Source organism: Elephas maximus, chromosome 11 (genome assembly GCF_024166365.1).
Source record: "Elephas maximus indicus isolate mEleMax1 chromosome 11, mEleMax1 primary haplotype, whole genome shotgun sequence".
Lineage (NCBI taxonomy): Eukaryota > Metazoa > Chordata > Mammalia > Proboscidea > Elephantidae > Elephas > Elephas maximus.
The window spans coordinates 71,249,093-71,275,810 of record NC_064829.1 but is presented as its reverse complement, the minus strand read 5'-3'; the positions used below and the strand labels follow the sequence as shown (position 1 = coordinate 71,275,810).

Here is a 26,718-nt window from a genome sequence, read left to right as displayed (position 1 = left end):
GCCCAAAGGTTTGTCTGCTAGTTGTATTTCATACTTCCACCTACGAATCAGGGCAATGGGTTTGCCAAACTAAATCTGTACTTTGTTGCAATTTTAATATTAAAACTGCAGCAAGGGAGTTAGAAAAAAAGAAACCCTCACTTTGGAGCCATTTTTCAAATATGCAGAATAGGAATCAGTACATGAGAAATAACAATAAGGTTCTACTTTTAACAAATGTAGAACTGGCCCCTAGGGTTTCCAAGGCTGTAATCTTCACGGAAGCTGAGTGCCACATCTTTCTCCTGAGAAGCATGTGGTAGATTTGAACCCCCAACCTTATGGTTAGCAGCCAAACATTTTGCGTTAAGCAAATCTGCTGCAAACGACCTCCTTAAAATGTTAAAAAAGCAAGCGTGTCCAAACCATAGTATTTTCAATCACCTCATACACATGCAAGAGCTGGACAATGAATAAGACCGAAGAACTGATGCATTTGAATTATGAGTTGGTGAGGAATATTGAATATACCGTGGACTGCCTGAAGAACAAACAAAGCTGTCTTAGAAAAGTACAACCAGCGTGCTCCTTAGAAGCGAGGATGTCGAGACCTCATCTTACTTACTTTGGACATGTTATCAGGAGGGACAAACCCTGGAGAAGGAAATCATGCTTGGTAGAGGGTCAGTGAAAAAGAGGAAGAACTCAATGAGATGGATGGACACAGCGGCTGTAACAATGGGCTCAAACAGCAATTTTGAGGATGGCGCAAGACTGGACAGCGTTTCGTTCCGTTGTATGTAGGGTCACTGTGTACAACAGAATTGATTTGACAGCACCTAACAGTAACAATTTACAAATGACTTCAAATATATTACCTGATTTGATTACTGGGGAGGTAAGTAGGGCAGACACCACATCCCACCCCCACCCCCCCAGTCTATAGAAATTCTATCTTCTGATGTGCATCTGCGACGAATTCACAATACCTTCTTATGAGTACTCACATGGGGGCTCCTGTGAACAGATGAGAACGAATCTATCTCCTCACTGGGCAGTGAGCTGACTCTCAGATATTGCCCTACAAGGTTCAAAGTATACTAACCCCCTCTCCCCGCAAAAAAAAAACCACTGCTGTTGAGTCGATTCCTACTCACAGCAACCCTACAGGACAGAGTAGAACTGCCCCATAGTGTTCCAAGGCTGTAAATCTTTAAAGGGGCAGACTCACATCTTTCTTCTGAGGAGCCGCTGGTATGTTCGAATTGCTGACCTTTTGGTTTGCAGCTAAGCTCTTTAACTGCTGTGCCACCAGGGCTCCTTTCAAAGCATATTAAACAAAAAAAAACCAAACCCAGTGCTGTTGAGTCGATTCTGACTCAGAGACCCTATAGGACAGAGTAGAACCGCCCCATAGTTTCTAAGGAGCGCCCAGCGGATTTGAACTGCTGACCTTTTGGTTAGCAGCTGTAGCACTTAACCACTATGCCACCAGGGTTTCCTCAAAGCACATTACAGATGGTTTTTTTCACCATGGGAGAATTGGATGAGCGTTAAGAGCGTAAAGTTAACTTGGAGAGGAAGGCAGTACTGATGAACGGACTGAAAACAGATATCTAACTTCCTTCCTCCCAGCTCCACCGTGTGATCCTGGTTACGTCTCTTGATATTTCTGCATGTCAACATTCCATGGAGAGTCTGTGGCCACCATGGGCACCAGCTGTGGCCAATTATACCACCTTACAGAGCAGAAACCTCAGGTGCCATAAACAATATGGTTTAATACAGGTCTCTGCCTATGTAGGGCTCAGGGTTGCTTTCTATCATGTGGCCAGGAAAATAAGAAACAAACTTTGTTTCTTCTGAGAGTGGAGGGAAGCTAAAGACAGAATAAGAATTTTTTTTTTTACATGAGGTCTAATCTCACCAGCAGGTGGTGCTGTGACAACAGCAATCAAGAGAAACAGGTTGGTCTTGAGAATGGCCCTGTTGCCCAAGTCAAAGTCAGCAGGTGTTCCGCGGCTGATCCAACACCAAAGCCACCGTGAGGGGCCTCAGTCGGGAGCTGAATTCTATTAGCCCAGCGGCAAGCCTCATCAGAGCTTCTAAGCATGGGCTCTAAATGCAACCACCCACTCCCACCACACACCCCCTTCCCCAGTGATTTGGATTTTCCAGCAGGGAGGAGGGGATATAACAGGCAGGGATAGCCCTTCTTCCTAATACTCCACCCCAGAGGTCTCAGAGTCCCAGGGATCTTCAAATATGAATAAGCTCTTTACAGTTTTATAAGCAGTTCTACAACATCTCAAACAGAAATGAAAAGACACGCCTCAAAAAATATTTGGGGAGGCTCCTCTGCAAGAGCATGGGGACCTAGCGCTGTCTGCTCTCTGGTCACTTCACATGTGCTCACTTGAATCTTTTCATCTGCATGTCCTATTTACCCTGAACTCCCCAACGCACAGTTTTACTCTTCACCTCCTCAGGACCTTTCGGGTGTGCCCAATGTGACTCACTGATGTAGTGAACACAGAAGCAAGCACCAACCAAACTGGTGGACTTAGGAGAACACCAATGCCAAGGCTTGTGCCCCTTTTTCCCACAACAGCCATGAAGCTAGGAAGCTCACACATGTCCATGGGTGAGCCCTGCTGGCCCCAGTGGCCGCTCCTGGCACAAGAAGCTGCTGTGGCATCACCACAGAATCCTTAGGGGACTGTTGCCTCAGCTTACCACACTCAGGGCAGCAGGTTCTGACCCCTCCCGAGGTGAGCTGAAGTGGAAGAGAGATGCACACCAAAGGGCTGGGGCTGCTCCAACCCAAGGCCACAGGTGACCCCCTTCCTGGAGGGGGATTTAAAAGCTGAGGAAGTCAGCCAGCCCAGATCTCCTATGGCAATTAAAGCAGGGGTGTGAACCAGAGCCCTCCACTGGAGTAGGGCAGAGAACGTGCAGGTGGCCAAGTGCTGCTGACTGGAGCTGGGCTCAGTGACCCGCAAGGGCTTGGCCTCCATTCCACGACCAAGTGCCTGCTGGGCCCTGTCCGTCTCATTCACTTGCCCATGGGGGCCCCTGCTGGGCTGGGGTGAGCTCAGTCTTCTTCAAAGGCCTTAGTGGTTTCCAAAGAGGACAATGTGCAAGTAGCCCTACACATAAGTGAACTCCTGACGTTACAACACAAAGGCAGTCCACTGAACTGGCCACCTAGTGAAGGGACAGTCTGTCATGGAACCCATAAGCTAAGAAATGTTCATTGCCCTGGTCACTGAACTAGCCAGGTACTGTTCATGGAAGGACCTGAGAAGGAAGCCAAGGTCTATGGGGGAAGTTGATCCTTGGGAGAGAGAAGACCAACAGCATCTGTACCACGTGGTTCACAACATGTGGGGTGTGGGGAGGTGGGCTGTCCACAGTTGCGTAAATGCGACTGGTAAGCCAGCCAGGGATACCAGCTTTCCTCAGGGCAACCTGTCGCACGTACATTATTTCTGCTAGTGGTAGGAGTGAGCCAACCAGCTCTTGATTTTTACTGCCAAATAAAAGATATATTAATGTGCTCCTGTGATCTAGGGACCCCTTGGCTTTGCATGGGTAGAAGTTTCCAGGGGTCTTCTCTCTGTATCCTTTACCTATTCCCCCTTTAACATCTACGTTACGTATAACACCAAGAAAACAGAAAGGCTGTATGATCAGCCATTTCTGCTGTTAGTCATAAGGTTAACGCCAGTACTTCATTCAATTTAGGTTAATGGATTGGGTATTTTCCCCTTTAAAAAAAAATCAGAAATATCTGATAACCCCAACGTTCCATCCATTCATTCTAAACCCAAGGTGGCTATGATTGCTTGCAAGACACATCTGGCTATTGAGACAAACGCAGATGGGTCCAATACTTGTAAATTTTATATTTATTATAACAAAAATTATGACCTGTTCATTTGTGCATTCTGCTTTAATAGAACTCTTGGTATGTAAATGATCTAGTTAAACCCTATACAGTCATGCTGATGTGGCAGCAATAAGGGACACAATTAAAAAGTATCTCAGAGTCAAAGGGTAGGGGCAGGAGAAGGGGGAGGTTCAGAGGCTCCTGGGTTCCCTTCTTGTGGCCTGTGATCGCCCGTGCATGAGGAGCGACACTCTAGCTACTCAGCCTCATCATGTCAGGAACTAAAGGTGGGTTATGAGGAAGAGGTGGGCAGAGGGGGAGCAAGAGGAAAGTCAGTTATTCAGGCTGTGTCCTTATGCCAAGACTACAAAACGTTTTAAGCATCACTATACAACACTGAGCTATTTACAATAGAAATTTCTCAATCAACTGTTCTCTCAGAGAAAATTAGTGAATCCCAGTGACTTAAGTCACCTGACAGAGTAAAGCAACTCCTAGGAGTTAGTCTCCATATTCTACAAATGTCTATCATTTTCAAGACAAAAAAAAAAAAAAAGCCTTTCCCCCACAGAAATACAGAATTACTAAATCATTTTGCACTGGCAACCTGCCTTGCCTTCCGGACAAACAAAACAACAAAAAGCCATTTTAAAAAATATTACATTAACTGTTTCTCTGTAATATATTAAACCTTTTGTTCTTTGTCTTTACACATCTGATATGTTAGGGGAAGAAGTTAACAAATTTAAATCATACTGATAAAGCATCACTAGAGAAAAGTGGTACTTAAAAAAAAAAAAAAACCAACAGAAAAGAAGGAACCTACAGATTAGCTGCAAAGACAGGTTGGGGAAGGGAGATGGCAGAAGGAGGTGGAGTAAACCCCTGGTTTAATGTGAGCCTAGGAGACTCTTGGAACGCAGTCTTTCTTGGTTAGTTTATTTTTCAATAGTGCTCAGACCGGGTCATAGTGGTGTATCATAATAGTCCGGCAGCTGGTCCACCGGATACTGCCGCTGTGGTGGCTGCTGCTGGAGCTGCGGCTGTTGCTGCTGCTGCTCCTGGTGATGCTTCATGATTTCTTTGACTTCTTCTTCCAGCTCTGGGGGTATGATAAACTGGTCGTCAGGATCTGGCTGAGCTGGGGCAGCAAAGTAGCCCCCAGGCTTTCGGAGAGGTGCGTCTGTGGCCACCTCTATCACGTTGTGGCTCCTTTCCTGGGGTGCTACTGAGCCATTAGCCCTCCGGCGCCCAATGGTCCCCACCGCAGAAAAGTCTGCCTTCCTGGACAGCCCTGGCTCATCCTCATTGGCACTGATGACAATGCCCTCGTCACTGGCCTCGGGTGGCACCTGCAGCAGGTTCTGCTGTCTCTCCTTCTCCTTGGCCCGGCTACAGTGGATGTCCACCTCCACCTCCACCCGGCTGCCATTGATGAAGACGCCCTCGATGGGTTCTTCATCATCGCTGTCAAGCCCATTGTCAGAGAAGGCGCTTGAGAAAGTAGCGCTGGACAGCTGGCGCTGGAAGGAGTTGGAGAGGCAGACTGCATGAAGCATGCAGCGCTGCTCGCTGGGGTACGCGGAGCTGCTCTCATTCAGGGCACTGGAGGGGGGCTCGTCGGAGGCTGTCGACCCCACCTCACTGCTCATCTCCGAGGTGGAGATCTCGCTGCTGATCTCCGAGGCCATGCCACTACTGGAGGAGGGCACGCCCAGCCCATCGGAGGGCCGGTCCTTGATGACCATGTTGACGGAGGAGGGAAAGATGCCTGGGCTGGGCGGCGGTACCGCCCCGCTGGCACTGAGCTCACAGCAGCAGAAGCTGTCCTCGGTGACGTTGAGCTGCACCACTACCGCGCTGATGCTGTCATGGCAGCCATAGCTCTGGGCTAGGGTGCACAGCTTCTTGGCAGCAGCCAGAGCGTCAGGCACGTTCCGCACAGCCTCCACGGCCTCCTCGATGGACAGGCTGTCCCACAAGCCCTTGCTGCCAAGGATGAAGAACTCGTCCTGTGGGGTTAACGTCACGGACTGCACGTGAGGACGAGGCACCACGCTGGGGTGGAGGAACGTGTAGCCCAGGATGCGGGTGGACTCAGTCACGCCATTCACCTTGCCGTCCTGGAGGAAGAAGGGGCCAGACAGTTAACACTCCATACATGGGGCAGATTCCCTCCGGGCCTCCTGACTACAGGACCACAGGGCAGGACTTCTCCCCTCTTGTGAGCTGTTGGTGTCCCCTGCCACTGGGAAGCCCTGGGCAGGTAAGGAGCAGTGGGGACAAAGAGAAATATTTCAGGTATTCCCTTTATTGGAACCATGTTCAAGCTAGGTAGAGCAAGACCTGTCTTTAATCCCTTATGTGGCAAGGCAGGTTGATTAGCTCCCCCGTAAAACCCACAGGATTCAGCTTTTCTGAAATAAGCCACTTGTGAGCAGACAGACAAGACAGTCAAAATAATGCCCTCCTCTAGCCCTGTTTCACTGCTGCAGTACATCGACCAAGAATGGCAACAGTGTCTGAGTTCTAGAAGATGAGATGGACATTGTTTAAACTAACCCAGACCAAAAAAAGAAGGTTAAAAGAAGTCCAGTACTTATTTGGGGGAGAAAATCTTGGTGTGACTAGCTGGGGAAGAATGCACAGCCTTGAAGAAGGGCCAATTCTTATAATTTCCTTGAACTCGATTTCCTGGTGGCAGATAGAAGAGGCAGTCTCCTGGTTTCTGTTCAGCTGGGCTCATGCCACTTTAATCACTAGCCAAAGTCTTTGACCATTTGCCAACAAAAAGACCTTTACTCAGAATGCTGGAGGGGAGAGAGGCACTTACCCTGTGTACCTGTTCAGTTCTCTATCCTTACAAGTGTGAGGTTCTCAGGTCCACAAAGTGCCTCTACCTGGCCCTATATATATATATATTTTTTTTTTTTAATTTATGATTTTTAATGGTGGTGAAAATATACACAACAAAACATCCACCAATTCACCAATTTGCATATGTATAATTCAGTAACACTGATTACATTCTGCATGTTGTGCAACCATCATCACTATCCTTTTCTAGATCATTATGCCACCCTTAACATAAAGTCAAAGCCCTCTCAACAGGCTCCTCCTTCCCCTTCCCTCTCCCAGTCCTGGTTAGCCACTAATAAACTTTGGTTTCTATATGTTTGCTGATTTCATATAAGTGAGATCATATGGTATTTGTCTTCCTGTGATTGACTTATTTTGCTCAGCATAATGTTTTCAAGGTCCATTCATGTTATGGCACCTATTAAGATTTCATTTCTCTTTATGGTTGTGTAATATTCCATTGTATGCGTATATCACATTTTGTTTATCTATTCATCTGATATGAGTCGCAACCGACTCGTCAGCAGTGGGTTTATTCATCTGATGGACATTTGCACAGTTTCCACCTTTTGGCTATTATGAAAAGTGCTACAATGCACCTGCCTCTATTTTTTACCCTGGTGGCACAGTGGTTAAGAGCTTGGCTGCTAACCAAAAGGTTGGCAGTTCGAATTCACCAGCTGCTCCTCAGAAACCCTAGTCTGTCCTACAGGGTTGCTATGAGTCGGAATCAACTGGACGGCAACGGGTCTGGTTTTGGTTATTTCCAGTACAGGCTCTATTACGGCAAGTGCAACTTCTAGTATGTGTCAAGGACGGGGTGACTATACAAAGATGGTTTCACCATCTACCTTGAGCAAGGTTTCTTCCAGAGAACATCCATTTCCTGTCCACACTGAAGCTTCCTTTGTGATTTCACCAGGTGTCTGCTTGGTGCTCAGGGGTGACAGGTTTTAGTTTAACTCTCTGCCTTCCCCAACTTTTCACACAACCCTCCACGCCACACACACACACAGGTAGCAGTCTTAAAGGTAAAATTAGCAAAACAAGGCTTCAAGCACACTTAAACTCCCTTCATTCTACTGATGTAACTTGTGCTTCTCAGAGGGTGAAATGTGGCAAAGCCTACTTTGCTGTTCTACCCAACGCTTTAGATTTCTCCCCATCAGGACCAATGGTCTGTGTGGGTGCATGTGTGTGCGTGTGTTTAGCAATGTAGACAAAAGTGAAGAAGACACGGCACAAAGAATAAGGGAACATCTGAAGGACAAATTGTGATTCACTTCTGTAGGTGAAAGTACATCATGAATTTCAACCCAAACATCATTAACCCTTGCTTCATCTCTGGCATAGGGTGGAGCATTTACTCCAATACCTTCTGTACTATCTCAGGCTGTCTGTTTCCTAGCATGCTGGACAGTGACCACCATCCACTTTCATCCTCTCTGCTCCTAGAATAGGCAGGGAACTAAAACACAGAGACCCGTTTCTGCAGAACCCCATGGTATATCCTGAGTATTTCTATATCTTTCTTATGGCCCTAATCAAAGCCTATCTGGAACCAGTTTTTTAATCTACTGGACCACAAATTTCCACCACGGTCTATCTTGAAATCCATACAGTTTGGGGTATTTTCTCTCTTCTATGAGATGGTAAACTTCATGTGGACAGATGTGGTACCAGCCTCCCTTCCGAATCCCCACATCGTTTTTCAGATGCTTATCAGTGATCTACAGTCTGGCATGAATTAATGAATGGAGCTTAATTTCTGAAGCCCATTTGGCAGTTTCACTGGCAATGAATCTTGTTATAGTGTAAAATAACTGCACTTAAAGGTTTCTCAATGGTAGGATACTGACATTGTGGCCCTGATAATTTTTTGTTGTGGGGGGCCTAATAATTGTTTGTTGTCCTGTGCACTGTGGGGTGTTGAAGAGCATCCCTGGCATTTACCCACTACATGCCAGTAGCACCCCTTCTCCCCCATTGTTGTGACAACCAAAAATGTCTCTGGACATTGCCAACCATCTCCTGGGGCACCAAATGGCCCTGGTTGAGAACCACTACCTTATTTACATAGAACACAGGAAGCATGAACGCAAACCACACCTAGCAACATTTGCACATGCTTCGTGGTTCTGAAACACTGGGCTTAAAAGATAGGACAGGTACATCATTATTCCCACTTTGCAGATGGGGAAGCTGAGGCTTAGAGAGGTTTAAAGGTTATCACCTGCAAGTGGCAGAGCTAGGACTGGAAACTCCATGGGGCAGTTCTACTTTACCCTAGAGGGTCGCTGTGAGTTGGAATTGACTTGATGGCAATGATTTTTTTTTTTTTTTTAAGTGTAATTTCAGGGGTAAAGCCATCAATCAACCACCAAACCTGTGCCTCTGCAGAGTAGCTGTGAGGGTCAGATAGGGTCATGCCCATGAAGGACTTAGCACGGTACTTAAAATAGACACACTCAATAAATGCTTGATTATTTGATATATTATGATGTCCTTAGACATCTCATGGAAACCCTGGTAGTTTTTAGGAGCTACGGCTGCTAACCAAAAGGTTGGCAGTTTGAAACTACCGGGTGCTCCTTGTAAATCCTATGGGGAAGTTCTATTCTGTACTATAGGGTCGCTATGAGTCAAAATTGACTCGACAGCAACGCATATGACACTGTGGATATGGAATTTTAATTTTAAACCAACTTCGAGGAATGTTCTTTGAAATGCTGCCTAACTTGCTTCTGCTATAACCCTGGCCCTCCCTGCCATCCTAAGGAAAACCATTCTCTGCTCACCTCTGTGATGATGGCTTTGTGCTGTTTGATTCTCTTCAGTTCTTCCTCACAGCTCATGCTGTAAGATCTGGACAGAGGCAACGGCTTCCCGTTCCGACAGAGAACCGTCTGGCACTTGCCCACGTTAGCTGAGGTCAAGGTGAAGGACCCGCCTGGGTCCACAGGGTCGTGCTTGATATGACAAAGGACAGCAGCACCTCCAAGCTTCTGCCCAGCAGTTCCAAGTTTCCTGGAATCCAAAGAGTAAAAACCCAAACACAATCCATTACATGTCGGTTTTGTTAATTCCACACAGAGAAAGACTGTAACACTGGACAGGGCTAGGAGAAAGGAGGACCTGAGGAATTCAATTCAGCTTCTTTCACCCAAGCGTGCACTGTTCAACTTCTCAGAAGAAAACACCCATGGAATCGGATATCACACACCCCTCTCACAGAGGACAGGTCACAGTGGGGAAAGTGTCACCTCACCACTGAAGCCACAGGAGCTGATATGGAATAAAGGAGCCCTTGGACTGCTGCATCCAGCTGGCTATCCCTAGGCCACCAACTGCCCTATCAGCACACTCCAAAGACAGGAGTCAAGTACCACTTCTCTTCCTACCTACCTCTAAATCACCTCTGCTCCCAGGAGAGGAAAACTGAAGGGACCATTTAAATTAAGAGCAGGTTAAATTTAAATACCACATCCACTGCCACACATACTTCTAAATGACTGACTACCCCTTCTCTTTCATAGGATGTTTGCTGGTGTAAGCCTTTACGCCTTGAACCATTCATACATTTGCTCAACACAGTGAAGCCTTCTGGACCAGTACTGTCTATTCTAGAATATTCACATACAGGACCTTTGAATAATAATCCAGCTCCAAAGTGCTTGTGATTTACCCTTTTAGTTATGACCACTAATTCACAGACTTACTAGGACACAAGTTCCCACAATCAATAGTGGCAAAGAACTCCCATAACAAGTCCCGCGAAGGGCAACGCCTCCCAGGCCCGCTGTTCCTGGGCAGTACATGAGCAAGGGTAACTCAGCCTCCCTGTCTTACAAAGGCAGGCTCTCAGGTATTGCCAGCTCACATCATGTGGCTGAATGAAATCAAGTGGCAACACTGACAGTGAAAACCAGGGCTCCTACCTCACGAGTCAGAAGATCATGCTAAAGAACATGTAGTTCCCCTAAGGATCAAAAAGCTCATCGTACAGCCCACACCCAACGAACAAATACAGAAAATAAGAAGTATGCAAAGACACTGGAAACAGGCCTGCAATTCGCATCTCTAAACTCTCAACTTCTGGACTTGCATGACCATGCTTGGCTTTAGACCTTTCCAAGCTAGCTCTAGTTTCTCCCTTTCAAAAGCAAAATTATTTCCTTTTAGCAAATCCAGAAACAGGATGGTATTTGTGACAATTACAGTTGGCAGTAACCAGAGTCTGGGGTTCTTACTTTTTGTGTAGGAGGGTCTATAGAAAGTAGACCTCCTGAGGTTGTGAAGGGCATGTGTGTGGGTGATACAAATTTGCTTTTTTTCTAGGACAAGATGGTAGTAAAAACAGAAATGTAGATGTCCTCAGTGACTGAGAGAATGTTCTCTGGACTCTTACTGTGTGAGATCCAATCCAGGCTCCACCAGTTACTAGCTCTTAGGGTAATTTGCTTAAACTCTCTGTACCTCAGTTTCTCATCAGTAAAATAATAACAGTAACATTACCTATCTCACTAGCTAACATTTTCAGCAGGTGAAGTATTTAGAATAATGATTGGTACATATAACAGGCTCACTAAATATTAGCTATTATCATTATTCAGTTGCCAACTGTGCATGTATATTAAGAATCTGAAAGACAGAGGTGAGTCTAGCAGTAGAACACCCAACTGGGCCTGCCTCTACTGAGCTCTTTAAGAAGAACTGTTCCTGACTTAGGGTACAATTTTAAAGGCTGCTCTGAGCCAGCAAGCCTTAGCAGGTAACTTCTACCCTTGTTACGAAGCTACTTCCTCTTATAAATCTTTAAGGAAAGGAACTGGGAGAGAAAGAGAGAAGCTCGTCAATGTTGCCACGACCTTTCAAGTGCTAGTATACCCTTCTTCACTCCTGGTTGGTCCCACCTCAGCAAGTGTTTGCAGGATGACATTTAGAGACAGGGAATTCCTTTACAACCACAAAGCCATTACAGTGACAAAAGAGCAATTAAAAAAATTTTTTTATCGTGCTTTAAGTTTACAAAGCACAATAAAAATTTATATACACCTTGCTACATACACCTTGCTACATACTCCTAGTTGCTCTCCCCCTAATGAGACAGCACACCTTCTCTCCACCCTGTATTCTATGTCCATTCAGCCAGCTTCTGTCCCCCTCTGCCTTCTCATCTCCCATCCAAACAGGAGCTGCCCACATAGTCTCATGTGTCTACCTGAGCCAAGAAGCTCACTCCTCACCAGTATCATTTTCTATCTTATAGTCCAGTCCAATCCCTGTGTGAAGAGTTGGCTTCGGGAATGGTTCCAGTCTTGGGCTAACAGAAGGTCCGGGGACCATGACCTCTGGGGTCCTTCTAGTCTCACTCAGACCATTAAGTCTGGTCTTTTTACGAGAATTTGAAGTCTGCATCCCACTGCTCTCCTAGAGCAAGCAATTTCTTTAATAATGATCTCTTTATAACATTCACCCAACATTACAAACATTCCATAGCTCTATGGTCACCTAAAGCTCCGCTGCAGGTGGAAGCTTTAGGAAATGGCCCAGGATTCTAGTAACACAGTCTTGAATAACAAGGGGCGGGCGGAGCGGGGAGCATATGAAAAAGGATTTTACTCCTGAATCTAAAATCTGACCATCTCAAGATCACAAAGCTAATTGGTTTGTGCTATTTCAAACCACTGAAAGTATTTTGTAAGGGTGAACACACAGAGACAGAAGGTCTAAGGAGCCTCTGGATTTCGCCTGATTTGAGGGAAGGGGTATTGTGAACATTCTGGAGAAATCTGGAAGCATGACAGGGCTGTGAGTTCCAGTTCTAAGAGAAACTAAATTCCTGTCATCGACTTAGCCTCATATAAGGCTGTCTGGACACCACACTGGAGTGTAGTTTACCCCTGATGCTCAGCAACACTGAATTGCCCAGATGCACCTGAAGTGTTCACATTCAAAGAGAGTATCTGAGCACCCATCTGTCTAACCAGAGGGCAAACACTCAAAGGAAAGCAAGAGAACACACAGCAGGAACTCTAAGTTTTACCTTTGCATAACAATGAATGTATTGACCATGTACTCTTCTTCATGCTTTGTTTTCTGTAGCTCCTCAGCCAGAATGTCGCTCATGGTGCACTGGAGAAGGTAGGGCACCTCCACATTGCGGTCTCCATCAAATACACCATACAGGGCTTCCCGGTTGTCACAGAAGTTGTTCACCGACAGGGCCGCAACACACAACCTGCAACACAAGAATGCTTTTGTGCTAAGTCCACTCATCTTTCCTTCCCCATCCCCCCTGCCAGCCCAAATCTTTCTTTTTTTCTAGCTTTGCAGACCCCATGTGGGCTCAAAGACCACGATGGCACAGTCTTGTCTCTTTCTTCATGACTTCCGACAGATTAACGATAGGTAAACTGACCCCAGCTAATTTATACGAGCAATGGGTGGTGGGGAGCAGGACTGACAACAAAGGGGCATGGGGGAGTTTTAGGCGGCGATGGAACTGTTCTATATCTTGATTGTGCTGGTGGTTACATGATTACATTCTTTCATCAAAACGTGCAGAACTATATGCTAAAAAAGGTGTATATACAAAAAAGGTGTATTTACAAAAAAGGTGTATTTACTGTATATAACATGACTTTTTATGGTATGTAAATTAATAAAAAAGAAAAAAATGTATTAAGCACCTACTATGTTGGAAACCCTGGTGGTGTAGTGGTTGAGTGCTACGGCTGCCAACCAAACAGGTCGGCAGTTTGAATCAACCATGTACTCCTTGGAAACTCTATGGGGCAGTTCTACTCTATCCTATAGGGTTGCTACGAGTCGGAATCCACTTGATGGCAATGGATTTGGTTTGGGTTTTTGGTATGGTGGCACTGTGGTTCAAGTGCCTGGCTGCTCACTGAAGGGTTGACAGTTCAAACCCACCAGCAACTCCGTGGGAGAAACGTGGCAGTTGGCTTCTGTAAAGATTACAGCATTAGAAAGAACCCCTACAGGGCAATTCTATTCTGTCCTGTAGGGTCACTATGTTTAGGAATCGACTTGATGGTAACAGGTTTGATTTTTTGGTACATATCACATACATAAACCTATTATTTATTTGGGATAAAAAATAATGATCATAACCATTATTAATAATAGTAGTAACCAACACTTAATAGGTATGCATATATGATTCATGTGATCCTTCCAACAACCGTATAAGGTAGGTAATATTTTTAGTGCCATTTTACAGATGAGAAAATCAAGCAAGAAGTTGAGGAACTGCCAAAGGTCATATAGCAAATAAGTCTAGAGCCCAGATTCAAAGTCAGTCAGTCTGGCTCTTATCCCAGTGTCTTGTAATTCTTGCCTCCATTCGTTAAGAAAAACAAGTTATCCTAAATTATATGGCAATTAGGAACAAAGTTAAATTTTATGATATTAAATTGCCTTATACTTCCATCTTCCTCCTGTAATTCTTTCCTAGTCAGAGAGCGGTTATGTGTTTTTTTTTTTAAAGGAAAAAATGTGCTTTTTGAAAAAACACAGTAATGATCATTCTTAGGATTTCTTTTCCTCTGAACCTTCCTGTTTGTTTTTCAATCTGAGAAGGAACCTAAATTTTCCAAGTGCAGCTCCCCGCTTGGATTTCCCCCAAGAGTCTGAAAAGGAAGGGTCGAAGGGAGGAGAAACAAGAGTAGACATCTCTTGAGACCTGGAGCAGGGCTCATATAGTTCTTCCCTCCCAAGATGACAAGCAGCAAGCTACTTGTTTAAACTACCCTTTTATCTACAATGCAAAAACAAAACCTTGAGAAACTTCTGCAGGGAAAACCAAAGGGTAAAACAGCAAGGGAGATAAAGGAAGGGCAGGCAGTGGCCTGGGGCTTCTGTTGTGCCGTGGATGTTCCATTTCTTCATCTAGACCCTGGTTCCAGGGTGTGTCCACTTCAGGAGAACTCACAGAGTTGTATGCTTATCATTTATGCACTCTCCTGTACTTACGTTATTCTTCAACACAGGGAGTCCCCAGCTTACAAGTGGGTTCTGTTCCGATGACTCACTGTTGTAAGTCAGTTCTGATGTAAGTCAAATACCTCATTATTTTTTAGTTTTCATCATTATTGCTTTTTATTATCAGTATCTTTTATAGATCTGACGTTTATTTGTCTTTGGGGATTCACATGAAAATGATAACATCAGCAAATTATGCACTGCAACATCGTATGTAGTATATATTCCTAACGATAAAATGTACAAACAAAAAAACCTGAAGGTTGTTGGATAAGCGTGGTTCATCATGACTCGAATGACATAAGTTGGGGACTACCTGCAGAACAAAAGTTAAAAAAAAAAAACTAAAAACTAAACTAAATCAATTTCTAAAGCACAGATGAGAACTTTAAGAGGCACAGAGAGTAAAAATTAATGTGGTGAAACAATATGGGTACAGATACTGAGAATGGTGACTCAGTGTGAAAGAAAGTAACCAATGGCATTGATCTGTACATGTAGAAATTGTTGAATGGGTGTATGTTCTGTTGTGTATATTTTCACACACACACACACACCCCAACAACAAAAACCCCACATCTAATCAGTTACTGGCTTCATTAATATATATGAGTAGGTAATAAATTTTAATGTCCTTAGATGTTTAAAAGCCAATCTTGGATTTCACATCGGTGATCTGGAATTAGAAAGCATTTTCACATGCTGGTGTTTGTAAGTGAGACAGTAGGTACTTTAATCTAAAAAGTGGCTGATCTTCAAAAAGTAACTCTGAATGCCCTAAATAAAGCATGCACTAACTCTCTCCCCGTCTCCAACACAATGATCAGCGGACAGGAAGAAGCACACAGAAATAACACAAGTAGAGCCCAGGAGAATGGAGCTGAGTCTCCTTTGCTTATGCTACCTTTACTGAGTCAACAGTGCAGATTCAAGGGGTCTGGGTTGGGGAATTTTTTTGTTTGTTTGTTTAAAGTTCTCCACCTGATCGATTCTAATGTGGTTCTAGACTTAAATACTAATGTTGGCTATTACTGAATCATTCTCCACTTTCTGTTCTTTCCCTATTCTCATACTTTGTGTCCTTATTAAAAAAAAAAATACCTTGATTAAATTATAAATATTCTAATTTATAGAACTCTACGAGGAGTCCCTGGGTAGTGCAAATGGTTAACATACTCAGCTGCTAACCAAAAGGTTAGAGGTTCTAATCCACCCAGAGGTGCCTCAGAAGAAAGGCTTGGTGATCTACTTCCCAAAAAATCAGCCACTAAAAACTCTACGGAACCCAGTTCTACTCTGACGCGCATATGACCACACAGAGTCAGCTCAATGGGAACTGAGTCTTTTACTTTTCTAGTAATCATTTAGCACCTCTTCATAACGAGGTTATTCATAAAGTCTGCTATACACAGGGTCGCTATGAGTCAACGCTGACTCGATGACACTTAACGATAAGAACAGCAACTTCATCAAACACAAGCAAGCCTGGAGAGTTTGATTATAATTCTCAGGAAAATCAATATTTGTTACTAAGACAGGGAGGGCTGGTGAGAACAGGCAAGAAAAAGAAATTAAGACGAGCAGGTCCTGGTGGCGAGGCAAGCAGGGATGTAAAGCCAACAGCCATCAAACTGCTGCCACGCTTGCTAAGAGGGTAAAAACAGCTCTACAGAACTACTGACTGGTCAGTCATGTCACTGATCTGGAATATGGACAATCAAGGCTACTTCTCCTTTAATACTATCCCTGCTTGGCTTGGTAAACAGGCTTCAGAGAAAGATAAAAAAGCTTTTCAAAAGAGCAGGGATGCATTTCAATACTTAAGCCTTCTCCAAACACTGGAGTCTTACACAGGTATAACGTGTCAGTTACACTGTATCCTGGCAACATCGCTCACAAAGACAGAGTATGTGATGCCAAGCAGGGCTTTAGCTTAACGGTCAAACACAAGTCATGGAGTAGCCACACTTTGCAGAAACATCCTCAAATAACTTTTACATGAGAAAACTACGTGCCACAATACTGGGTTTGTTCGCGCCCCACTGAAGAAGTGAGGCAGGCAGGAGGCATTTCTTGCTCCAAAGTTTCGCTCAACTTACTTGTTCTTCACCCCAGAAGCTTCAGTGTAACCGTCGCTCCATACGGCTGGGGCTCCTGAGGCATCTCCTGCTGAAGGCTGGTCAATCTTAAAACAGCGGATATTACTAGGAAGGGAGACAGAAAGGATAATGGGATTCATTAAAATGAAACATACGTGAATTGCTGCCTTTATCTGAGAAAAGAAAAACACCTGCAAAGCACTCTGTACTTACCATTTATTACCGTGTTTAATGCATCTGAAATATTTATCAACAACAAGAACCAGCTACTCCTCATAATGAAAACCAAGGGACATATATAGAAAGCATGAAAATTAGTTCCTGTCAGCATTTATCAGCAGTTATTAGGGGCTTTCACACAGATCACACTAGATGGCTGGTCTACTGGGAATTAAAAGGACAGCACTCAACCTGGGCTTGAGAAATCAAAATTTAAGTATTAAGTTGGACATATTCTTAGAATATAAACACTCAGATTTGAAAAGAACAAAATCTAAGCCACGGTTTTATTGTGTTCAGGTGATGTGAGAGAATTCTGCAACATTCATTCCCAAATCCAATTTCTGTCCTCACCAAGCCTTCAATTATTATTGAGGATTTGCCCTCCTCTGAAGGGTTTTTTTCACTTGCATAGCCATCATGATGAGACTAATATCATAAAATAAAGCTTACAAAGCAAAAGAGGAGGATTCTAATAAATTACAATTGTTGCTGTGTGCCATCGAGTCGATTTTGACTCATAGCAACCCTAGATGAAAGCGTAGAACTGTCCAATAGGGTTTCCAATGCCGTAATCTTTACGGGTGCAGATCACCAGGTCTTTTCTCCCACGGAGCCACTGGTGGGTTTGAACCACCAACCTTTAGGTTGGGAGCTGAGTGCTTAATCACTGCACAACCAGGGCTACTTTACAAGTTAATTACATATATTTATAACCAGTAGACTTAAGTTCTTATCTCACTTCAGCTCCCACACACCATAATTGGTCCAATAGGACTCAAAACTGAAATATTAAGAGTGTAAACTCTCAAATGGAGCTTACTAAAAACCACCCTACTATTAAGGATTCGGAAATCCCGGTAGCGTAGTGGTTAAGTGCTATGGCTGATAACCAATGGGTCGGCAGTTTGAATCCACCAGGCACTCCTTGGAAACTCTAGGGGCAGTTCTCTGTCCTACAGGGTTGCTATGAGTCAGAATCCACTTGAAGGCAGTGGGTTTCATCAAGGATTCAGTGACCCCAACATCAAGTCATAAGGAAAGTGAAGTAGGTTTTTATGAAGTCTTCTTAAAACCAAACAATAGTTTACCTTAACTAGTGAAGTATGTCTTCCTTGAGCACTGTGCTCTTGTAAGATCTATGTTGTTAGATGCCGTTGAGTTGGTTCTGACTCATGGCGACCCCATGTACGACAGAACGAAACACTGCCCGGTCCTGTGCCATCCTCACAATTACTGTTATGCTTAAGATCATTGATGCAGCCACTGTGTCAATTCATCCATCTCGTTGAGGGTCTTCCTCTTCTTCGTTGACTCTCTACTTTACCAAGCGTGATGTCCTTCTCCATGGACTGATCCCTCCTTAGTCTCACCATCCTTGCTTCTAAGGAGCACTCTGGTCATATTTCTACCAAAACAAATTTGTTTGTTCTTTTGGCAATCCATGGTATATATTCAATATTCTTCTCCAACACCACAATTCAAAGGCATCAATTCTTCCTTGGTCTTTCTTACTTATCATCCAGCTTTCACATGCATATGAGGCAACTGAAAACACACTGGCTTGGGTCAGGCACACCTTAGTCTTCAAAGTGACATTTTTGCTTTTCAATACTTCAAAGAGGTCTTTTGCATCACATTTGCCTAATGGAATGCATCTTTTGATTTCCTGACTGCTGCTTCCAAGGGTATCGATAGTGGATCCAAGTAAAATGAAATCCTTGACAACTTCAATCTTTTCTCCATTTATCATGATGTTGCTTACTGGTCTGGAAACCTGGTGGTGTAGTGGTTAAGAGCTACGGCTGCTAACCAAAAGGTTGGCAGTTTGAATCCACCAATTGGAAACCCGATGGGGCAGTCCTACTCTGTAAGATAGAGTCGCGATGAGTCGCAATTGGCTAGACAGCAACGGGTTTGGTTTTTGGTTTTTGCTTACTGGTCCAGTTGTGGAAACCCTGGTGGCACAGTGGTTAAGTGCTATGGCTGCTAACCAAAGGGACAGCAGTTCGAATCCACCAGGCGCTCCTTGGAAACTCTACGGGGCAGTTCTACTCTGTCCTATAGGGTCGCTATGAGTTGAAATCGACTTGATGGCACTGGATTTGGTTTTGGTTGGTCCAGTTGTGAGGATTCTCGTTTTCTTTATGTTGAGGTGTAATCCATACTGAAGACTGTGGTCTTTGATCTTCATCAGTGTTTCAATTCCTTTTCGTCTTCATCAAGCAAGGTTGTAGCATTTGCATAACGCAGGTTGTTAATGAGTCTTCCTCCAATTCTGATGCCCCATTCTTCTTCATATATTCCAGCGTTTTGGATTATTTGCTCAGCATACAGATTGAATAGGTATGGTGAAAGGATACAACCCTGCTGCACAACTTCCCTGACTTTAAACCATGCAGTATCCACTGTTCTGTTTGAACAACTGCCTCTTGGTCTATGTACAGGTTCCTTATGAGTACAGTTAAGTGTTTTGGAATTTCCATTCTTCACAAAGTTATCCATAATTTGTTATGATTCACACTGTTGAATGCCTTTGCATAGTTAATAAGACACAGGTAAATATCCTTCTGTTATTCTCTACTTTCAGCCAGAATCCATCTGACATCAGCAATGATATCCCTTGTTCCACATCCTCTTCTGAATCCAGCCTGAACTTCTGGCAGTTCCCTGTCAATATAATGCTGCAGCTGCTTTTGAATAATCTTCAGCAAAAGTTTACTTGCATGTGATATTAATGATATTTTTCGATAATTTCTGCATTCAGTTGGATCACCTTTCTTGGGAATAGGCATAAATATGGATCTCTTCCAGTCAGTTGGCCAGGTAGCTGTCTTCAAAATTTCTTGGCATAGAAAAGTGAGCACTTCCAGTGCTGCATCCATTTGTTGAAACATCTCAATTGGTATCCCATCAATTCCTGGAGCCTTGTTTTTCGCCAATGCCTTAAGTGCAGCTTGGACTTCTTTCAGTGACATTAGTTCCTGATCATATGCTACCTCTTTTTGGTATTGTGACTCTGTGTATTCCTTCCATCTTCTTTTGATGCTTCCTGCATTGTTTAACATTTTCCCCGTAGAATCCTTCAATATTGCAACTTGAAGCCTGAATTTTTTCTTCAGTTCTTTCAGCTTGAGAAATGCCAAGTGTATTCTTTCTTCCCTTTTGGTTTTCAATCTCCAGGTCTTTGCACACATCATTATAATACTTCACTGTGTCTTCTTGAGCTGCCCTTTGAAATCTTCTGTTCAGCTCTTTGACTTCATCATTTGTTCCTTTCACTTCAGCTACTCTATGTTTAAAAGCAAGTTTCAGAGTCTCTTCTGACATCCATTTTGGTCTTTTCTTTCTTTCCTGTCTTTTTAATGACCTCTTGCTTTCTTCAAGTATGATGTCCTTGATATCATTCCACAACTCGTCTGGTCTTTGGTCATTAGTGTTCAACGCATCAGATATATTCTTCACATGGTCTCTAAATTCAGGTGGGATATACTCAAGGTCGTACTTTGGCTCTCGTTGACTTGTTTGAATTTTCTTCAGTTTCAACTTGAACTTGCATATGAGCAACTGATGGTCTGTTCCGCAGTTGGACCCCGGCCTTTTTTGGACTGATGATATTGAGCTTTTCCATCATCTCTTTCCACAGACATAATCCATTTGATTCCTGTGCATTCCACCTGGCAAGAGCCACATGTATAGTTACTATTTATGTTGGTGAAAAAAGGTATTTGCAATGAAGTCTTTTGTCTTCCAAAATTCTATCATGCATCTCCGGCATTGTTTCTATCACCAAGGCTATACTTTCTTAACTACCGATCCTTCTGTTTCCAACTTCGCGTTCCAATCACCAGTAATTATTAATGCACCTGACTGCATGTTCGGTCAATTTCAGATCACAGAAGTTGGTAAAAATCTTCACTTTCTTCATCTTTGGCTTTAGTGGTTGGTGGGTAAATTTGAATAGTAGTTGTATTAACTGGTCTTCCTCGTAGGTGTATGGATATTATCTTATCACTGACAGCGTTGTACTTCAGGACAGATCTTGAAATGTTCTTTTTGACAATGAATGTAAGGCCAATCTTCTTCAAGCTGTCATTCCTCACTTAGTAGACCATATGGTCGTCTGATTCAAAATGGCCAATACAATTCCATTTCAGCTCACTAATGCCTAGGATATCAATCTATATAGGATGAAATTGACAAAAGCAACTCAAAAGGTTAGATCGGAAACTTAGGAAGCACTGAGTCTATGTTAATAGGGCAGGAACGATTTGAAAAAAGGAGGGAGAGAATGGCTGCACAACTCAAAAAATGTAATCAATGTCACTGAATTGTATACGTAGAAATTGTTGAACTGGTGTATGTTCTGCTGTGTCTATTCTCAACAACAACACAAATTAATTACATTTTTTAAAAAATGGCTGGCTACCACGTGGTAGAATAAATCCTGTTACTTGTAAATTGCCACCAGTCTCCCAACCCTTACTATTTAAACAAAAGAAAAAAAAGTATGTATCATCTCTTAAACACTTTTGTCCTCTCACCCCAAGAACACAGAGTATCTGTTAGCATTCATTAACTCCAAATTATAACAAAAACATAATGCCTTTACTAAGAACTATTCGACTCTAAAAAGTAAATCAATATGTAACTAGCATTCACTTTGATTCTAGAAATAGATGGTGACAATTTCTCTGGAATTTAAAAATATTTGATTAAAGAAAGTTTGTATTCTCCATTATCAGCAAATATTCACTTTTCCCCTTATGCTAAAAAAACTGAAAAATAAATTATAGATGTTGTCAACAGAAAAGACCCAAATCAAATTAATACCGCATTTTACAGGAGGGCTATATATTCTCTTTCAATGTTTTCAATCCTATCAATTAAAGAGAGGCACATAAAAAGATGTTGCTAGATGCCACTGAGTTGACTCCAACTCATAGTGACCTCACGTATAACAGAAGGAAACACTGCCCGGTCCTGTGCCACTCTCACAATAGTGGGAATGTTTAAGTCCACTGTTACAGTCACCATGTCAATCCATCTCGTTGAGGGTCTTCCTCTTTTTCACTAACCCTCTACTTTGCCATGCATGATGACCTTCTCTAGGGATTGGTCTCTCCTGATTACATGTCCAAAGTTAGCAAGACCTAGTCTTGCCATCCTTGCTTCTAAGGAGCATTCTGGCTGTACCTGCCATTGTGATTTGCTCTCTATATGACCTGGTACCACATTTTATCCATCTAAGTTGGTAAAGAATGTGATGGGGTCCTTAAGGCAAACCTTAAGGTTCTTGCATATCTTCATGCATTCTAGGGAAAACTGAGGGCTTGTTTCTAAAGGCATTTGTATTTTTTATATGCAGATATAAGTTATATATAAATATAGAACACAGAGCCCTCAAACAATTCCATTTTTGAGCCTGATCATTAAGGGGGAAGAAAAATTCTTAAAACCGCTCACAATACTTTCTAGTGAAGTAACAGTTTTTCATTCCTGGCCTATCTGAACAGTAGGGCTGTGCAGCCATCTGAAGTGATCTAAATGTTTGCTCCTATACATCTTCCAATGAGGCTGAGAGCATCTTTGGGAGCTGGAGCTCAATCTCATGTGACAGCTGCCATATGCACTTACCCTGGCCCACTGAGAACCAACAGGACAAGGAACACCTAATGTTTCCATACCTAATATATGGGAACTCTTCCTGGTTATTCAGAATCCACAGCCTTCTAGATGCTGAACAGGAAGCAATGTTTTTACGTAAGAACACTATGATTTCATTGTCTGTTGCTACTTTTTCTTCATCTGAGAGCGCATATGTGCTTCACCACAGTTGCCCAGGTCACTCCAAGAACAAGAACATACGCTCATCGTCAGAAAGTTGACACACAGATTTTCTATTATGCATATATTATAGAAGGGTCATTCTGTATACATGGTTTTGCATCTTTTTTCTAATAATATCATGAACATTTTTCCAAGTCATTTTATATTCACACTAAATACATGAAATATCTTGATGATTATCCTGTGCCTAAAATGAAAACCATATTTCTGATTATTACAATTTTTTTTTTTTTTTTTTTTACAATAGAGAACCCTGGTCTAAGGGTATGAATATTTTTAGAAGTCCAAAACCTTGCTATAGAGGGCAACTGTTTTCAATTTACAGTCCTCCAGCAGCACCAATTTGAGAAAACATGTTATCATTTAAATCTTTTATTTAGTATTTCCTTAATATACTAATAAGGCTGACCATCACCTTTTCATGTAATTATTTGTACTTTTTTTGTTAATGTTAACATCCACTTCTTTTCTGTTTGAGTATGTTCTTATGGATTGAATTGTGACCCCCAAGATATGTGTTATAAGTCCTAACCTCTGCCTATGGTTATAATCCCATTTGTGAATGGGTTATATTTGTTATATTAATGAGGCAGGATTAGGTTATGTTAATGAAGATTAGGTTATATTTGTTTAAGGAGGCAGGGTTAGGGTGTATCTTGAGTCAATCTCTTTTGAGATACAAAAGAGATTAAATAAGCAAGCTAAGCAGCAGAGATGGGGAAGAGAGATGTCAAGCCACACAAAGATTGCCCAGGAGCAGAAGCTGGAAGAGACAAGGACCTTCCTTCAGAGCCGACACAGGGAAAAAGCCTTCCCCTAGAGTCAGCATCCTGAATTTGAACTTCTAGCCTCCTAAAATGTGAGAGAATAAATTTTTGTTTGTTCAAGCCACTCACTTGTGGTATTTCTGTTACAGCAGCAGTAGGTAACTAATACAGAATCTGGTACTGAGAGTGGGGTGCTGCTCTAACAGATACCTAAAATGTGGAAGTGGTTCTGGAATTGGGTAATGAGTGGAGGATGGAAGAGTTTTAAGGTGGCTAATAGTAAAAACTTAGATTTCCTTGAAGAGACCGTTGGTAGAATTATGGCTGTCAAAAGTGATTCTGCTGAGGGCTCAGAAGGAGGTGAGGCTCTGTCGTCTCAGAGAACACATACGGCACCAGCAGCAGACTGTTGCTGGGAATGTGGACGTTAAATGTGCTTCCGGTGAGACTTTAAAAGAAAACGATGAACATGTGATTGCACAACGGAAGAAGGGTGATGCTTTTTACGCAGTAGCAAAGAACTAGTCGGAATTAGGTTCAAACGTCTGGTGGAAGACAGAACTTGTAAGTGATGAGCTCTAGTATCTGGATGAGGAGATTTCTAAGCAAGATCTTAAAGGGACTGCATGGTTTCTCCTTGTCGCTTATAGTAAAATGCAAGAGGAAAGAGATGGGCTTAAAAATGAACTGTGCAAAATGAAAACGGAAAGTAAAGATTTGGTAAATTCTGTTGTACAAGCTAAGGACATGTATTCCAGAATATTCACCAAGAATGTGGCTACACAATCTTTTATTAAAGAGATTAAACCTGTGACTAATGGATCTAACCTACTACCACAGAAGAAAACCAATTTGCTTAGACTGAAGGAGACAGAGAAAGAACGAAAGGAAAGAACATTGTCTGCCTCTTGGAATTCTACAGGCAGGGAACAAGCCAAAGGAGCTGCATCTGTTGTCCTCCGAGAAAACAAAAGAACCGTCCCTGGAACAGTCAGAGATCAGAAGAGCTGTTGGAAGGAGCATGGGAAGCAGAGCTGCCTTAATCTCAAAGGGTGGGGGCAAGGGTTTCTGGATCTCAGAGGGTAGGGACACAAGTTTCAAAAAGTCGGCTCTTCACCACCATGGTTCTGGAATGTGGGGCTGTGGTTAAGGTATGCCAAGAGGATGGGGCTGCCATCCAAAGCAGAGGGTTTGGGGCTGCCATGCCCAAGGGTCAGAAGAACGGGGTCTGCTGGAGCCAAGAGGGTGGGGTCGCCACTCTGACAGACTAGGAGATTGGGGCTGTCCAAAGCTGGGGGAGCAGAGTTGTCATCCCAGTGGGCTTGGAAGGTGGAGCTGAAGCCCAGGGCAGAGAGGCTTCCACCCAGAACACCCATTGCCTAGGTGATCTCAGAGAAGAGAGGATTATTTGCAAGCCTTGAAAGCTAATGTAAATTGCTCTGCTGGGTTTTGGATTTGCTTGGTGCCTGTTGTATCTTCTTTCCCTCAAATTTCTCCCATTTGTAATGGAAATGTCTACCTTTTGCCTGTTCCACCATTGTAGTTTGGAAACAGATAACTTGTAATCTAGATTTCACAGGTTCAAAGATGAAGAAGAATTTTGTCCCAGGATGGAATATGCTTCAGGTCTCACCCATATTTGATTTAGATGATTCAGAACATGAGATTTTGGGCTTGGAGTTGATTGAAGAATTTTGGGATGTTGCGATGGGGTGAATGTGTTTTACATGTGGCAAGAACATGAATTTTGGGGAGCCAAAGGGTGGAATGTTATGAATTGAATTGTGTCCCCCAAAAATATGTGTTGTGAATCCTAATCTCTACCTGTGGTTTTAATCCCATTTGTGAATGCGTTATGGTTGTTATATTAATGACGCAGGATTAGGGCGTATCTTGAGTCAATCTCTTTTGAGATACAAAAGAGATTAAATAAGCAAGCTAAGTAGTAGAAATGGGGGAAGAGAGATGCCAAGGCACATGAAGATCGCCTAGGAGCAAAACCCAGCAGAACAATTTACATTAAAGGCTTGAAAATAATCCTCTCTTCTCTGAGATCATCTAGGCAATGGCCCTGCTCTCCAGACTTTGGGTGTTGGCTAAGGGAGCTGACAGAGAAAGCCTTCCCCTAGAGTCAGCATCCTGAACTTGGACTTGTAGACTCTTAAAATGTGAGAGAATAAATTTGTTTGTTAAAGCTACTTACTTGTGGTATTTCTGCTATAGCAGCACTACGTAACTAAGATGTATGTGTTACCTTTCTTACTGACTTACAAGAATACTTTCTGTTAAGAATATTACTGTGTTTGTTTCCTACATTTTTTGCTAATGTTTCTTCCTAGTTTGCCTTCTAGACTTACTCTTGGTAGTTTTTGGAACAGATATTTTAAACTTTTATGTGTAAAAAGTATATTTACGTATAAACACACATAAAAGCAATGTCACCATATTGGTTCCTTTTCTTGATCCCCACCCCCCTTTTAAGCTTAAAAATTCCTTTTCTAGTTTATGAAATCAACTCAACGGCACTGGGTTTTTTGGGTTTAGTTTATGAATATACTCATATGATTTCTTCTGACTTTTAAAAAGTATTTCATTTTATACATTTAACTCTTTAATCCACCTAGAATTTATTTTTTGTGAGATAAGAATTCAACTTTTATTTTTCTCCAAATAGTTACATTAACAGATCTTGATACAATGCAACATGAAAATTTCAAACCATATTTGTAGAGCTACTCAAAAGTTAACTGTAAAAAGATGAAACGTATTTTGATAATTCATGTACTCTTATGCCCAAGAAGTACTTTAGGAATTACGTAGGCCATCCTTCTCACTTGTAGATGAGAAAACTGAGGTCTCAAGAGAAGGTGGGGTCTAGGCCAAGGTTTCAAATGCTGGAATGAATAATGGAGAGAACCCAGGACTCTGCTGTCTTCCCCAGGACAGAGTCCTTTGCATTCTACTTAGGCTGCATTCTTCAATTACATATCAAAATCTATTTTCTCATTAAACACTTAAAATGTCAATAAATAGGCACTTATTAGGC

The 26,718-nt window shown here is 42.8% G+C and overlaps 1 protein-coding gene across 1 annotated transcript in view; it reads right to left on the bottom strand.

Annotated features, from left to right (window-relative positions):
- Positions 1-3,873: 3,873 nt before the first annotated feature.
- The window catches only part of PHLPP1 (PH domain and leucine rich repeat protein phosphatase 1), a 214,760-nt gene continuing 191,915 nt past the window's right edge, over positions 3,874-26,718 (bottom strand). The window contains exons 14-17 of the mRNA XM_049900477.1: positions 16,837-16,941; positions 12,777-12,971; positions 9,529-9,757; positions 3,874-5,994 (exon numbers count right to left, since the gene is read on the bottom strand). Coding sequence (XP_049756434.1) covers positions 4,837-5,994; positions 9,529-9,757; positions 12,777-12,971; positions 16,837-16,941 — 1,687 coding nt within the window. The 3' untranslated portion in view covers positions 3,874-4,836. The remainder of the gene's footprint in view (positions 5,995-9,528; positions 9,758-12,776; positions 12,972-16,836; positions 16,942-26,718) is intronic.